Source organism: Pelodiscus sinensis, chromosome 5 (assembly GCF_052426305.1).
Source record: "Pelodiscus sinensis isolate ZL-2025 chromosome 5, ASM5242630v1, whole genome shotgun sequence".
NCBI lineage: Eukaryota > Metazoa > Chordata > Testudines > Trionychidae > Pelodiscus > Pelodiscus sinensis.
This window is the reverse complement of record NC_143056.1, coordinates 115352056-115367095: the sequence shown is the minus strand read 5'-3', so window position 1 is coordinate 115367095 and position 15040 is coordinate 115352056. Positions and strand designations below refer to the sequence as shown.

General features: G+C 40.4%; 1 protein-coding gene across 4 annotated transcripts in view; it reads right to left on the bottom strand.

The window, feature by feature from the left end:
• The window catches only part of CARS1 (cysteinyl-tRNA synthetase 1), a 56472-nt gene that overhangs the window by 6053 nt on the left and 35379 nt on the right, over window positions 1-15040 (bottom strand). For all 4 annotated transcript variants that reach the window (XM_006134900.5, XM_006134899.5, XM_025190597.3 and 1 more), the window contains 8 exons: window positions 13926-14023; window positions 12296-12485; window positions 11452-11520; window positions 9468-9549; window positions 5636-5716; window positions 4640-4707; window positions 3158-3217; window positions 196-279 (listed from right to left, as the gene is read on the bottom strand). In XM_006134900.5, coding sequence (XP_006134962.3) covers window positions 196-279; window positions 3158-3217; window positions 4640-4707; window positions 5636-5716; window positions 9468-9549; window positions 11452-11520; window positions 12296-12485; window positions 13926-14023 — 732 coding nt within the window. The remainder of the gene's footprint in view (window positions 1-195; window positions 280-3157; window positions 3218-4639; window positions 4708-5635; window positions 5717-9467; window positions 9550-11451; window positions 11521-12295; window positions 12486-13925; window positions 14024-15040) is intronic.

Below are 15040 nucleotides of genomic sequence, written 5' to 3'. Positions count from 1 at the left end.
CCTGCAAATTATGTCTTTTACATACACCCTTACACATGACATCAATGTTATACAATGCAGTGAACACTTAAGAGCATGAACCTGCTTACATAAAATTAACTAGCAAATACTCTATTGGGGAAATGGTCAGGCACTTCAGTAAGTTTTGAAGTTCTTATTTTTCAATTGGAAAAAAAAAATCCCCATAATTCTTACATTTTCATCAAACTTGGAGTATTTTTCAAGCTCTGATTTAAATAGTGCTTGTGGTGGAATCTTCATCTTTGCTAGTTTTGCTGCCTGCAATATAAAATATGCATTACAACTTTACAGTTAATTAGCATCCTAATGAATTATAGTCACTTGTTCTTTTCTGGAAAGCTGTCCCTGAGTGTACATAAATTGATACACAGAACATCTAAATTGCAGATGAAGGAGACCCACAATCCACTTATCCATTATGCGGAGAGAAAGGAATTATCAGTGAGGGACAACTCTATATGAATCTTGAACACATCTGTCTGGGGAAGTAAGTAATTAACTTAGTAGTCTGTTGCAACAATTAATCAGGTAAGATCCAATTGAGACAAAAAAAAATCCCCCAAAGAAATGTGTTGTTTCTCCCTGCAACAGCTCAGAATAGTCAGCTTATATAGAGCAGATGCCACATGTATTTTTTTGTTTATTTGAGCCCTTGTTGTATTTAGGTACAAAAATTAAAAGTAAGCTATTTAGCAATGAGCTCATTGCAGATGTTTTTCTATGCCCAAGCAGAAATCCTGTGATTTGAATAAGGCTCCATGCAGGTGATAGCAGGGTCAGGGCCCAAAAACAACTGAACCATGTTAAAAGAAAATTCAACTTTAGTTTTATTGAAAATGGTAGCCTCTCTAGATCATTAAAAGCAATAAAGTCATGAAAAGGAAACATCTATTTACAGACAGTTCCCCCTGGATTTCATACTTTGAGGATTTACTTTCCTGTACTGCATTACTAGTGCCATTTGCATGGAAAAAAGAGCTTTGCTCTACAAGAGACCAACTGCTCTCAATGGTTATTCCTCACTTGAAGTCTTAAGCTTTTGTTTTAGTTACAATTAGATGCTACAGAGAAGAATTTGTCTTCACAAAGAATTAGACTTCAGGTGAAGCATAAATAGCAGGAACAGAGGAACTTTTAAGGAAAAAGATGCTGTTTTCATGCGTATCTCCAGAGTAATAAAAAAAGAAAGAAAATAGGGATAGCTCAGTGGTTTGAACTTTAGCCTGCTAAACCCAGGATTGTGAGTTCAATTCTTGAGGGGGCCATTTAGGGATTGGGGGCAAATCTGTCAGGGATGGTACTTGGCCCTGTTGTGAAAGCAGGGGACTGGACTGGATGACCTTTCAAGCTCTATGAGATAGATATAGCTCCATACAAATGCAGAAGCCTCTCTAAGTGAAATATTCCTTAATTACCAGAGCTCTGAAACTTGTACATGCTGTATCCTACTCACAGCTATGTACTACAAAGTATTTAAAGAATCTCCTATCTCTGTTCAGATTTTGTGGGATTTTTATGGTGCCATAAGAGACCTAAATATCTAGGGCCGTGGTCCCCAACACGGTGACCGCGGGCGCCATGGCGCCCGTGGGGGCATTTGCATGCCCCCGCCAGGTGCTCGGGGCTGGCCTGGCCCTGGGCGCGCGGCGCTTGGCGGGGGGAGCGCCAGCCCCGGGTGCGCGGCACTTGGCGGGGGGAGCGCCGGCCCCGGGCACACGGCGCTTGGCGGGGGGAGGGAGCGCTGGCCCCGGCCCCAGGCGCGCGGCGCTTGGCGGGGGGGGGGGGGGGCGCCGGACCCGCGCGGCGCTTGTCGGGGGGGGGGGGGCGCCGGGCACGCGGCGCTTGGGGGGGGGGGGGGCCGGCCCCGGCCCCAGGCGCGTGGCGCTTGGGGGGGGGGGTGAGGGAGCGCCGGCCCCAGCCCCGGGAGTGTGGCGCTTGGCGGGGGGAGCGCCGGCCCCAGGCGTGCGTGGCGCTTGGCGGGGGGAGCGCCGGCCCCAGGCGCGCGGCGTTTGAGGGTGGGGGCACCAGCCCCGGGCGCGTGGCCCTTGGAGGGGGCACCGGCCCCGGGTGCGTGGCTATGGGGGGGCCCCGCCCCCAGGCATGCAGTTATGGGGGGGCCCCGCCTCTTGGCATGCAGCTATGGGGGGGCCCCGCCCCCGGGCGTGCAAGTGTCCCCGCCCCCTGGCGGGCGAACGGCCACGCCCCCTGGCGCCCGACAACCTCAAAAGGTTGGGGAACACTGATCTAGGGGTATGTCTGCACTAGCTCCCTAATCTGAACTAGGGAGGCTAATGTAGGCATTCAAACTTGCAAATGAAGCCTGGGATTTAAATATCCTGGGCTTCATTTTCATGTTCCTGGGTGGGCGCCATTTTTAAATGCCCTGTAGTCCGAACTGACTGCCCGTAGCTACATGCGGCAGTCAGAAGTTAATCAGAACTAAGTCCTTAGTTCGGATTAACTGTTACACCTCATTGCATTTAAAAATGACGCCCACCCGGGAGCATGTAAATGAAGCCCAGGATATTTAAATCCCGGGCTTCATTTGCAAGTTCGAATGCCTACATTAGCCTCCCTAGTTCGGACGAGGGGGCTAGTGTAGACATACTCTAAGAAACCTAACTTGTAGGCACAAATAATTGTGAGCAAATTACCCCAAAATTAAACACCACTCCCAGACCCACTGATTGGGGGGAGGGGAGGAGACAAAGGGAGTAGTTGCCCCAATGCCCAGAAATTCAAAGGGGCTTGGGCTCACAGCTGCTGCCACCTCTACTGAGGTAGCAGTAAGAGCTGGAGCCCTAGGCCCTTTAAATTGCCACCTGATGCAACACGTTATGTGCAGCTCTGAGAGGTGGGGATGGTCAGGTGCAGAGGGCTAGCTACCCCGCCCCTGTGGCCCAAGGCCCTTTTGGGAGCATGGACCTATGCCCCCCAACCTTGATCAGGAGCCTGTGGAAGCTGTTGGCTCTTTGGACCACTCCATTAAATTTCAGTCTTAAAAAATAAAGAAGTAAAAGCGGGTCAGATGAGGCTGCACTGAAAATTCTGCCCATTGTATATGCTTGTCTGCATAAGAATATAGCCACTAAAACATCTTCAAAAACATAATGCCCACTTTTATTTGAGTATTTACCTCCTGTTCTTGTTTTTTCCTAGCTGCCTCTTCTTTCTTTCTTTTTTTCTCCTCTTCAATCTATAAAAAGTAAATTTGAAAAACAGCATTACTTAGATCAAAATTAAATCCATTGCATTAGGTTATTTCTTCCTACAGGTTGAACCTCTCCAGTGTAAGACTCTGATGTAGAAACATCCGTGTTCCAGAATCATCTGAGATCCTGTGGGTGCTCTGGGGTTGGAGCATTCTCAGGGAAAAACAAGTACAGCAGGACGGACCAGAGAGTTGGCCCAGCAGCTGGGAGCAGAGCTCAGTGGCAAGGGCTGGAGTCTGACAACAGAGTGGCCAGCATTGGCCTCCCTTTGTCTGGCAAACTCCCTGGTTCAGGACTGGTCAGGTCCCAAGGATTCTGGATCAGGAAAGCCTAAATTATAATGTAAGCTAAATAACTATACATTTTACATATCTGATCGTAGGTAAAACTGGTAACACCATCTATAATTATGGTTACTGAATGAGTCCATTAGAAGACCTCTGTTTTTAGTTACTTATATATTTACCAAACTAACTCTTCACACTCAATTTCTTCCTGCCTGCTGTCTGCCTGAGCTGGATATATTTTTAGGAAGTTTCAACAGAAGTATTTCAGCCATTGTTTGCCCACGTTAAATAAATCCTTACAATTGTGATTGAGAAACTCTAGTGCTGCACAATCCTCCATACTTTGAAAAAAGGGTTCAAAATTTGGGAGAGTTATTTTTATATTAGGAGTGAACCTTTTGCTATTTCTATAGAAAACTGTCCAAATTTGGCCAAGTTATGAATCTCTGAAAAATCTTATTTACATGTGCTTAGACATATTAGAGTCTGACTGCTAAATTCTCCAAAGATTCTTTTAGTAGTGAGTGTACTTCCGCAGTCAAGATGTAGTCTAGCCTGAGAGCCCTGCCCACAGAAAGAAGAAGAGGAGGGCACAAAAAGCACTTGAACTTTAATTCCCATGCAGCACTGATATTTCCTGATCAAAAGGTTCAGATTTTTTGCTAAAAACTTTCAGCTGATGATTTTTTGCCAGAGTCAAAATTTTTTCATCTGCAGGTGTCCAATATTGTCCAATTATATGGAAATATTTACCTTTACTTTACAAATATGACAGAATAATTTACTCACGGGCATTTTTCTACCATGGAGACAAAAGCATAAATAATCCATGCCCAGCACATCATAACTGCATAAAGACTTCTGAAACTTGAAAAAATATTTAAATTCCCTATAACATGCTTTCAAGCAGTTATCTTAAATTATTTTTCTCAAATGCCACTTGAGTTCTGCTATCTGTTTGGATATACTATTTCCCATTTTGTTTGTGTTAAAATTGCCATTTCTCTCACAAATCAGCGATGAAATATGTCCCGTCAATAATTATGTTTTACTTTACATATGCAAAATAATATAATACACAAACTAGTTTAATGTGAAAGAATTAAACTAATCAAAAACCTTTTTCTTTTCTTCTCTTTCTTTTAGTAAAGTTTCTCTGTCCACCAATTTGACCACAGTTGATAGCCCTGGCGAAACAAAGAAAAACAAACACAAACACTTACATGTCTGGTACCACGAATTTTTCTCAACACACATTCTGTAGTTTCTTTTCAAATTGTATTAAGAGTGGGCTTGTCTCCAACTATGCCAGGGATAACAGCAGGGGAATTCGCTCAAGTGGTAGAGCGCTCGCTTTGCATGCGAGAGGTAATGGGATCGATGCCCACATTCTCCAGTGTTGGGAGAAATCTCTGCTTTCCTTTGGAGGGGAAGGATAGCTCAGTGGTTTGAGCATTGGCCTGCTAAACCCAGGGTTATGAGTTCAATCCTTGTGGAGGCCATTTGGGGCAAAAATTTGTCAGGGATGGTACTTGGTCCTGCTGTGAAGGCAGGGGACTGGACTCCATGACCTTGCAAGGTCCCTTCCAGTTCTAAGTGATAGGTAATCTCCATTAATTTAATAATGCTGCAGCTATTGATCCACCGGCCATCACATCTGCTTAGATGTAATAAATTGTTCTCTAATCACTCTACTTTCATCACTGCCGGTACTCCACCAGGATGAAAAAAGTAGCTGGTGACAACAGGAGAGCAACCCATGATGACCTTACATGCTGCACTAAATACATTGAATTCAGCTATGCTATTTGCGTAGCTGAAGTCATCTGGTTTAGATAGATAGTAGGAGTTAGTGTAGACAAGGCATGATTCACGGTCTCCAAATGACCATTTAGAAATGACTAAAGAGCCATGCACCATACATAGAGATTCAAATGTACATTTTATCTGAATGCTTTAAACATTAAAAAAACTAAAACTGTGAAAGCTCTGTGCATTCAGTAAATTTGACAATGATTCCTAATTATTCTTGATCATACGGAAATTTTTCAATACCTTAAGAAAATAATTCACCAGATTTTAGCAATAGCTACAATTTACAATACAATTTGTTACCTTCATGATCTTCAAATCGAACTCCAAGCTCAGGAAGAATGTCATCTCGAAGTGCATCACTCAACTGCAGTGCTTCAGTTACTACAATGCACAGAAAAATTCAAAGTTCTGACAAATTTAAAATAAAAATGTACTTCTCTTCCATACTGCTATGTAGTTATTTAATGCAAGTAAGAAATTACTGTAGCTAGATCAGCTTTCTTTCTTGCTTTCTTTCAAAGTAAGAGATCAGAGGTGGGGAACCTTTTTTGGGTCAGAGGCTGCTGATCCACAGTAAAATCAGCTGGGGGCTGCATACAAGTGAGACGCCAAAACAAACAAACAAACCAACCACCCACTCCACACATCAAACTCTGAGGGTATGTCTACACTACCACCCTAGTTCGAACTAGGGTGGTTAATGTAGGCAACTGAAGTTGCAAATGAAGCCCGGGATTTGAATTTCCCGGACTTCATTTGCATCTTGCCGGGCGCCGACATTTTTAAATGTCCGCTAGTTCGGACTCCGTGCCCACGGCTACACGCGGCATGGACTAGGTAGTTCGGATTAGGCTTCCTATTCCGAACTACCGTTACTCCTCGTGGAACGACAAGTGTTGTGTTTGTCCCTGCTTTTGTAACACAACTGGACTGCAAAACAAAACAAAACAGATGTCCCAATGACACAAAGCTATCAAAAGATGCAATGTATCTAGAAATCTCCATCACTTGAAGTCTTTAAATCAAGACTGGCTATCTCTTTAAAAAGATAAAGAATAGCTCAAACAGAAGGTACAGGCTTGATGCAGAAACTGCTGGCTGGAACCCTATCCTGTGCTATGTAGAAGATTAAACTAAATCATTAGAATGATCCTTTCTGGCCTTAAATCCTGTGAACCCTGCCAGGGCATACAGGGAAGTGCCAATCCACCTACATGTTGCCTGAGGATTTCCAACAGGCAAAATCAGGAACCAAGTCCCTGCTGCATCACAACATCTATCCCACCTACACACAACCAAACAGTGGAGAAGCTGTGTGATATTGGAAAGATACATTCTCAAAACTATGCTAACTAAAAACATTGGCATTTGCCATTTCTATGGAAAAATCTTTCCCAACGTGCTGTTCTGTTCTTTATCCATTCAAGATAGTCACTTGCAGAAACATTGACAAATTTTAGGAGAATGTGATTTTACGGAATTGGTAATTGGCATAACTATCATTTTATTCTTGCTGATGTGATGTGCCATTGGCTGTCAATAGCCAGAAGTGATCAGGGTCTCAAGATTTATCACTCATGCAAAAATAGGTACTGTTCAAAGACATAAGCAAAGAGAGGAAAAAGCTACATGCATATACTGAGAAACAAAAGCAAGTGATGCAAGAGTCAATGGTGTTTGAAAACATTTGCATAAAATGTTTTGCTTCAGTAGAAAATTATTCTCTAGCACTAAGAACCCCTGTGTTAGATCAGCAAATCTGCAATAATGTGAATGGTGCAAGAGGCAGAAATACAGGAACTTTTGCGGTTGCACGAGTACTGAAATAAAACCTAAAGGTGCATGATATTAAGTTACCTGACACATTGACAAATTATAAAAAGCATTTTACTTAGAGTCATTTCTGCCCACTGTACACCTAGCAAACATCAGGGGTATTTTTCTTTCTTCATTTATCATCATCAATAGAAACATTCACAGGTTAATCAAGACTCCACTTAGAATGAATAATGCAGGCTTCAGATTCAGCTGTCCACTAGTCCCAAACATTATGTGAATAAAGACTTTTATTCGCATAATCGCTACGTCTACACTGGCATGATCTTGCATAAGAACTCTTTTGCGGAAGAGTTCTTGTGCAAAAACTCTTCCAGAAGAGAGCATCTACATTGGCATGTGCATTTGCACAAGAGATGTGCTTTTGCGCAAGAGCATCCATGCCAGTGTAGACGTTCTCTTGCGCAAGAAAGCTCTGATGGCCATTTTAACCATAGGGCTTTCTTGCGCAAGAAATTCATGTTGCCTGTCTACACTGGCCTCTTGTGCAAGAACAGTTGCACAAGAGGGCTTATTCCTGAGCGGGAGCATCATAGTTCTTGCGCAAGAAACACTGATTTCATACATTAGAATGTTAGTGTTCTTGCGCAAGAACTTGTGGCCAGTGTAGACAGGCAGCAAGTTTTTGCACAAAAGAAGCCGCTTTTGCACAAGATCGCGCCAATGTAGACACAGCCATAAGGTTTGAATGGCCTATGATTAGGCCATTTTGGTTGAAGACAGAGTTTATTCAATAATGTTTGAATACACACTTTGTTATAGCTCCATCTGGTCTTCTTAAAAGATTCCCAGATTACATGTGCTTGAGTTATGGAATGATTTGTGGATTGTGTTATTGGTAAAAAAGTTACCTTTAAAAGACTCATACCCATAGCATAAGTCTCTGGGGCCTTTAAAAATTAGAACACAATTATTTATATTTAACATTATCTTGCCAGCAATTGGCTATAAAAAAATTCCCTTAATTTACAACTACCTCAAATAAAAGCATAAATTTGGAGGCAATATTTCCAACCACTAATTTGAAGAGACGTATTTTCACACAGAAGTTCCCATACTTATATGGTACACAAATCTGAGTTCTGGTGGATCAGCAGAAAATTAAATGAGTTCCAGAACTGGGTTTCTTCTCCAGAAAATCTACTACTAGCAGCCCCTAAATATTCAAACTGTTCTCCTATTAATCAGATGACATTAACTGCAGAGATTTTTTGCATAAAGAAAAATAAATTTGATGTACGTTTTAAATAGTAAAAGGAACTCAAACTCACATTCTGAACTGAAGATCTACAACTTCAAAAAATTCAAAATTAAAACATATAACCTTTAAAATCATTAAGACTAAGATCAACTAGACCAACATAAGTTTGTTGATTATATCAGAATAATCACATTATTGGAAGCATTTTGTGCTTGTCAGATAGTTATTCTGTGTGTTCTGGCTAATATGTTCCAGTATGGTAACAATTACAGTTCAACTTCCTTGCTAGCTTTTATCAATCTACTCAATCCAAACCATTTTATTAAAAAAAACAATCAACATATTTCCCATTTTGTTTTCAAAGCTCGCTCTCAGTCATAAAATTAGTTTTAAGAAAATAGGTATCAAATATACATTGAAGATGCATAAAACCCTTGGGGAACAGTACACAGAATAACAAGAAATCCATTAGGACCTCATCAACATGTGAAAAGCAAAGAGAGATTAATAGACTAGCATTTATAACACAACACAGCTCAGAGGCCAACATAGAAAGAAGCAGCAAAGCTTCTAAAGAGAAGAAAAAAAAGTCTGCAACAACCTCCAGCAAACTCCCTTATGAATATGCCAAAGAAATACTATCTGGGGATTTGCAATCAAACTGTGGTATCTAACAACAAAGAAACAACTTAGCCTATTTGTAGTCAAACAGGTTGATAGTTCCAATAAAAGGAATAATTACTATTTTCACTTTTGAGAATGTACAAGCCCCCTGTAGGGCAGGAACTGCATCTTCTTTTACATTTGCCATCACTAGCGCATTGCAGGAAACAGAAAATTCATACTCCCTGTGCCTCCCCCCTTCCAATGATATGAAATTCTGAATACTTTTAACAACAGTTAACCTGACAAACTTCAGAAGCATCAGAAAAAGATAATCATAATTAAAAGGACACATGGTAAAGATTTAAAGATTCAAACTAACTTTGGTTTACTTTTGTATACATATGTTCAAATAAATATGACATTTTTACTTTAAAAGCAGACATGCTATTTATGTAAATCAGATACTAAAAAAGCTACATTAACCCTTACCTTTCTTTTCTCTGGCAATTTGTCGCACGCCTTCTCTGAAATCAGACAACACTTGTAGATATGGCATCACTGTAGTCTCAAGCTATAGAACAAAATATTTCTGTGATTAGTAAATTTAGACTGAAATCAATTAAAAGACTCCCAGTGACTTCAACAGGCTCCAAATAAAGTAACTAAGAACTTTCAGTTGGATAACTTTGCTAAAAAGAACAAAAAAAACTTGAGGTGCAACTGCCAAAAGATTCAAGGAAAGTAACTAATTTAAAGGAAGAGACTGTGAAAATCAAGTCAATAATATAATGGCTGCTGGAAATAAAAGTCTATTTCTTTACAAAATTAACTATAGACTTGTTCATGTGTGCTTGGCTGTGACATCATTTTTCATATTTAAAATCTCCAGAGTGCTTATTTACAAAAGAAGAGATAAGAAGAATTATGTGGATTTTACAAACAAATGTTAAAACTCCCTCCACGATCAGCTCATTTGATGCCTACTAACCTTGGCGGCATTACTTTAACATTGAAAGATTTTGTTTGTTGTTCCACACTAATGCCAGTCCTTCTGCAAGGCACATTTAGCTCTAATCATTGTGAGGACTGTTTAAAAAATAAGTAAGCCCATGAAAGATTAGTAACAAGGCCTGGCTTATCTGGTGTAATTTGAGATAACAGTGTTTGCTAATTCGGAACTAAATTAGAAGTCCAATATTTATGATTTTTGATACAGAATAGTACCATTTTCTTCAAACAGCTCTCTTGCCTCTACAGTCCAGAAAAAAGAGAAAAAAAGGTATAGAATGCCTAGTAAAAGCTTATTTAGTCCACTGCAATAATGGGCACCCAGTACTACACTAAATACCTAGATAGACAGAGACACAGTCTGGTTATTCATTCATCTGCCTCACCTCTAACAAAGGAAGTTTTTTTTCATGATAGGTTACATGGGCTGTGTAGTTTTGTTTTGCTATACTGTACACAGATTATTCTGTGAATGTTTTCATCACCATTCTTTGGGGGAAAACAGAAAATACCTTTCTAAATGTATTGCACTTAAATCTGAATGGTCTCATGTAACCATGTTTCCAAATTCTGGCATCAGATGTTGTGCTAAATTAAAAAAAAACAAACAAAAAAAACCACTTGAAAGAGTACCATTTAGCAGGTTAGACTTTGCTTCTGTACAGAGACCAAAATCATTGGCCTCCCCTCATTCCTGAGTGCTACCTTCCTATTCCCCTCCAAAGATTGCTCCTACATGACAGAACTTCAGAGTCCCCCAGGAGATGTGTCCTAATTGCTCTCTACAGAAATAGCTTATTGCAGTAGTACTATAGGTAGCATAGTTCTGTTCATCTAGCACAGTGGTTCCCAAACTTTTCGGCATCACGCCCCCTTTTTGATTTTTGAGAAACCCTCACGCTCCCTCCTCCCCCAAAAAATAGCAGCAAAGCAGAAACCAGATAAATATAGGTCCTTTAACTATCCATTAAATAACCATTACGGCTTACAAAGAAATCAGAAAGTGAGACTGAATTCAGAATCAATATCCATCCAATTGCCTTCCTGCTAGTTTAGGTGCACTTCAATGAGCCCTAATTCTGTAAAAATATTATCTATTTAGTAGTTGTAATGAGATAGTAGGTACGGTATGTAATCGGTGTTGTTTTCTCTTGCCTAACCTCATGACAAGATAAAGGTGTGTGGGAAGGAAGGGTAGGGTCTTAGGGATTTATTTATTTTTATAGTAGCAGCAGTATTTGACTGTCATTAAAATGAAGATGAAAATTCTGCCAAATTCTTCTCTCTTACACCTCAGTTAATCTGGAGTAACTCCATCCAAGTCAATAAAATTACTTCAGATTTACACCACTGTAACCAAGAACAGAATATGGCCCTATAACACTGTTTTTCTAAATCTAATCTTTCAAGGGGCTATAAACAGATACAGAATGAGTTAGTAGGATGCACTCAGTTTCCCACTTACATTTATGTTTTGGCCATTTCCTCCAACAGGGAATCCAATAGCTTCATCACTTTCTATGGCACCAAATATCTAGTGAAGGAAAAGAAAATTAAAGACACACTGATTCAACAGAAGATATCTGGAGGCTAACTAAAATCAGACATCCTGACATTTGAAGAGGCCACCCAGTTCATCTAGTAGTCAATATTCAAGCATCTTGCTAGGAGATTGTTCTTTATTTTTAAAGCATTCTAAATAGTTGACAGTCAAATGTTGCCTTAGTGATGTTGATTGCACAACTTTACTTTGTTCACTATATAATTTTCCATGTACGTTTTTTTTTCCTGCCATACACTAGGGATGTAAAATTTCAATTAGTTAGCTAATCGAATAATTGATCCTATTTGCACTGACTACTCAATTAGTCAATAAGGGCACTGCTGCCTTTGAAGTGTAGCAACAACCCCAGGGCTGTTGCCACACGTCCAAGGCAAAAGTGCTGTTGGGAGCACAGGGCCAGTGGGAAACTCAAGTAGTTCCCTAGTGGCCCTGTGTTCGCCACAGTGTTTCAAAGTGGCAGTGCCACGTGGCTCCATGGGGCTCCATGCAGCGCTGCCACTTTGAATCACTCTCTCTCCTTCCTCCCCACTTGCTGCCTCTTTCTGATAAAGAACTGTAGTTTTTTTACCCCCAATACACCAAATGTTATGATTTTGCTTTTAAGCAACTGGCTTTTTACAATCTTGCAATATCTAAAGAATAACTATACTGATGCATACATGTTTGGAAAACATTGCTGTAGTAGCTGGGTAGTGTTAGGATAAATATATTTTTTAATTTAATGTAAAATTTCATTATCACTTACCTTTAGCATCTGAGAGAGATAAGAGCTAATATTTTCTAGCAGCAATCTATTTGGCATTTGTCTGGCAGTTTTCTTAGCAGCAATATAGGAGTTACTCTGACTGACTAAAGATCGCATTTCTTCCAAGACAGTGCGAGTGTCAATGTTGTCACACAGCGCTTCATGAATTGCTGCCTTCTTGTCGTAAAAGCTAAATCAGGGAAAAGACAAGTTTACAATTTATATCCTCATCAGGGATGTAAAATTCTGTTTAACTAGTTAACTGGTTAAATATATTGTTTAACTGATGAATGGATTAAAGGGTGGATTAAAGGCGGACTAGCGGAGCTGGGGGTGCTCCAGCTCTGCTGCTTCCTGCCACTGGGCTCCCTGCCACTGCCCACCCGCCTGCCGCTGGACCCTAAGCTCTCTGTTCCAGCAACCTCTGTGGTCCTGCTGCCACGTTAGCTCATCCTCCTGACCCCCCAGATGCTCCAACCTTGGAGCACCCACAGGGTCCCCGAGGATGCCTGACCACGGATGTTGCTGGACCAAAGTCTCAGACTAGAGAAGTTCAACCTGTAGTTATCTTTACTTAAAAATCCAAAGGCCATAATATACTCCAGAGAGAAAGAAAAGGGAAAGGAGAAAGAAAAGAGGTGGAGGAAGCAAATACTCTCTTCTCCCATTACTTCTGTTTTTCCTATCCCTATCTTCTTTCTCCCTCCTGTGTGTCTTGTTCTTGACTTTCTCACTCTCCATTACTCATCATTTTCTGTTTTGACTTCCCCCCATTCATCAGTCAATTTACCCAGCTGCTACTGATAAAAAGGTACCCATCTTTCCAACACTGGGGACACAACGTAGCCAGGACTTATAAGATTCCAGGGGAGCTAGGAGAAAAATATTTTTATTACACAGTACAATGCCAAATGTATGCAACTGCAGATGGAAATTCAGTGCTGAAGATTCCAGTTCACTGTTATATGCTGACCTCATCAACTAGCAGGAAACCTTGCCTGCTGTAAACAGTAGTTTAATCCCTTCTCTGCATCACACTAAATGCCATCTCTGTTAGACTTTGGGAATTCCCAAAGACACACTTAACTATATGTTGCTTTGACTTTAAAAATGAAGAATCAAATCACACAGCATGTTTAAATTACCATGAGTAAACTGGGATTTCATTAAAATGTAGAGGATTAGCTGAAGGGAAAGAGACCATAATGCCAATATCTCTATTTTGTTTTTACTAGATTGAGGGTAAGGTTAAAAGTCTGAAACTTCTGAGTTCTGATCTTTATTCTCTCATTTTGGGCAAATCACTTAATTTTTATTTGTCTCAGTTTCCCACAGCACTTTACAATTTCAAAGTATTATGTTACTGATACAATTGAAACACCAGTGCAATACGCCCCTTTCAATATGTCAAGAGAAGTGATGTGTTAATTTCTGTATGATATGCTGAAAAATACCTCATATAGCTGTTGCAAGATTAAATTAATCAGCTTGTAAAGTAATCAATGGAAGGCACCATAGGAGTGTAAAATATTTTTCAAGAAAAGGAAATGCCAGTTAAGAAAAACATGAACCCAAAGTACGCACATATATAAATGGCTACTGATGCAGAAATTAAATGTATGTCACTCACCTTTTATTCAACTCTGTTTCCAGAAATTCCCATTTTTGAAACTGGTCTGTCAAATCAGTGGGAGTCCGAAGGATATCCTTTACATTTAAAAAGAACTCCTAAAAAGGAATGCAGTTTGAAATCAACATAACTCAGACACTGCCAAGGTTTACTATAACAAAGTAAGCTGTGCTTTGTCTTAGTCAGTGTTTATCAAAGTGCTAACTGGCCACTGCAGTTTGTTCATTTACTGGCTCCTCAGCCATGGACCCTGACAGCTCCCATTGGCTTTGGTTCGCCATTTGTGCCCAAGGGAAGCCACGCTGCTTCCTGCAGCTCCCCTTGGCTGCAAACAGCAAACTAGAGCCAATGGGAGTCACAAGGCTCCGTGGTTGCGGAGCTGGTAAATAAACAAACCGTAACGGACAGTTAGCAGACTTCTCAGAGTGGATCTGCAGACCACTTTGAGAAACACTGGTTTAGGTTGTGACCGAACACACCAACATGATATTAGACATTAACTAAGAACACTGCAATTTAATTTCTTTAAACTATGATCTTTTTACCTTGGAGTCCATGTAACAATCTTGTCAGTGTATTTCCCTACAATTCATTCTAGCATTGATGTAGTGGGTAAGGTGCATTGCTAAATGCTTTTCCTGTCACCACAATAAACTGACTGTCATTAGTAGAAATTGATAGACCAAATCTAATTGCACTCTTTAAAAAATGAAACAGTGTCAAGTTATCACTTGTGAAAAGCAGGACTTAACTGGAGTGATCTGAGTTGCACTCAGTGCACAGGTGTCATGGAGGTTTTTCCAGATAGCTCTGCAAATGCACCTCAGCCTTAACATACACCAATCTTTTTATTTCAGTAACAGGACTCACTTAAGACAACATTTCTGATGTGCAGAACTATGTGGAAATGTTGAGAGGTGAGTAAGTAGGGACAAAGAGCAGTTGTACTAAGTATTTATTTTAAATGAAAGATGCCACATATATTCAGCAAAACATGTGACTCTTGCACTACCTGGATGGCTAATGATCTCTTCACATATTTCCCACTACTTTAGGTATCGTGGGTGTAAAAGGAAACATGTCAAAATGTATGTAAAAAAGTAATAGCTAGTGTA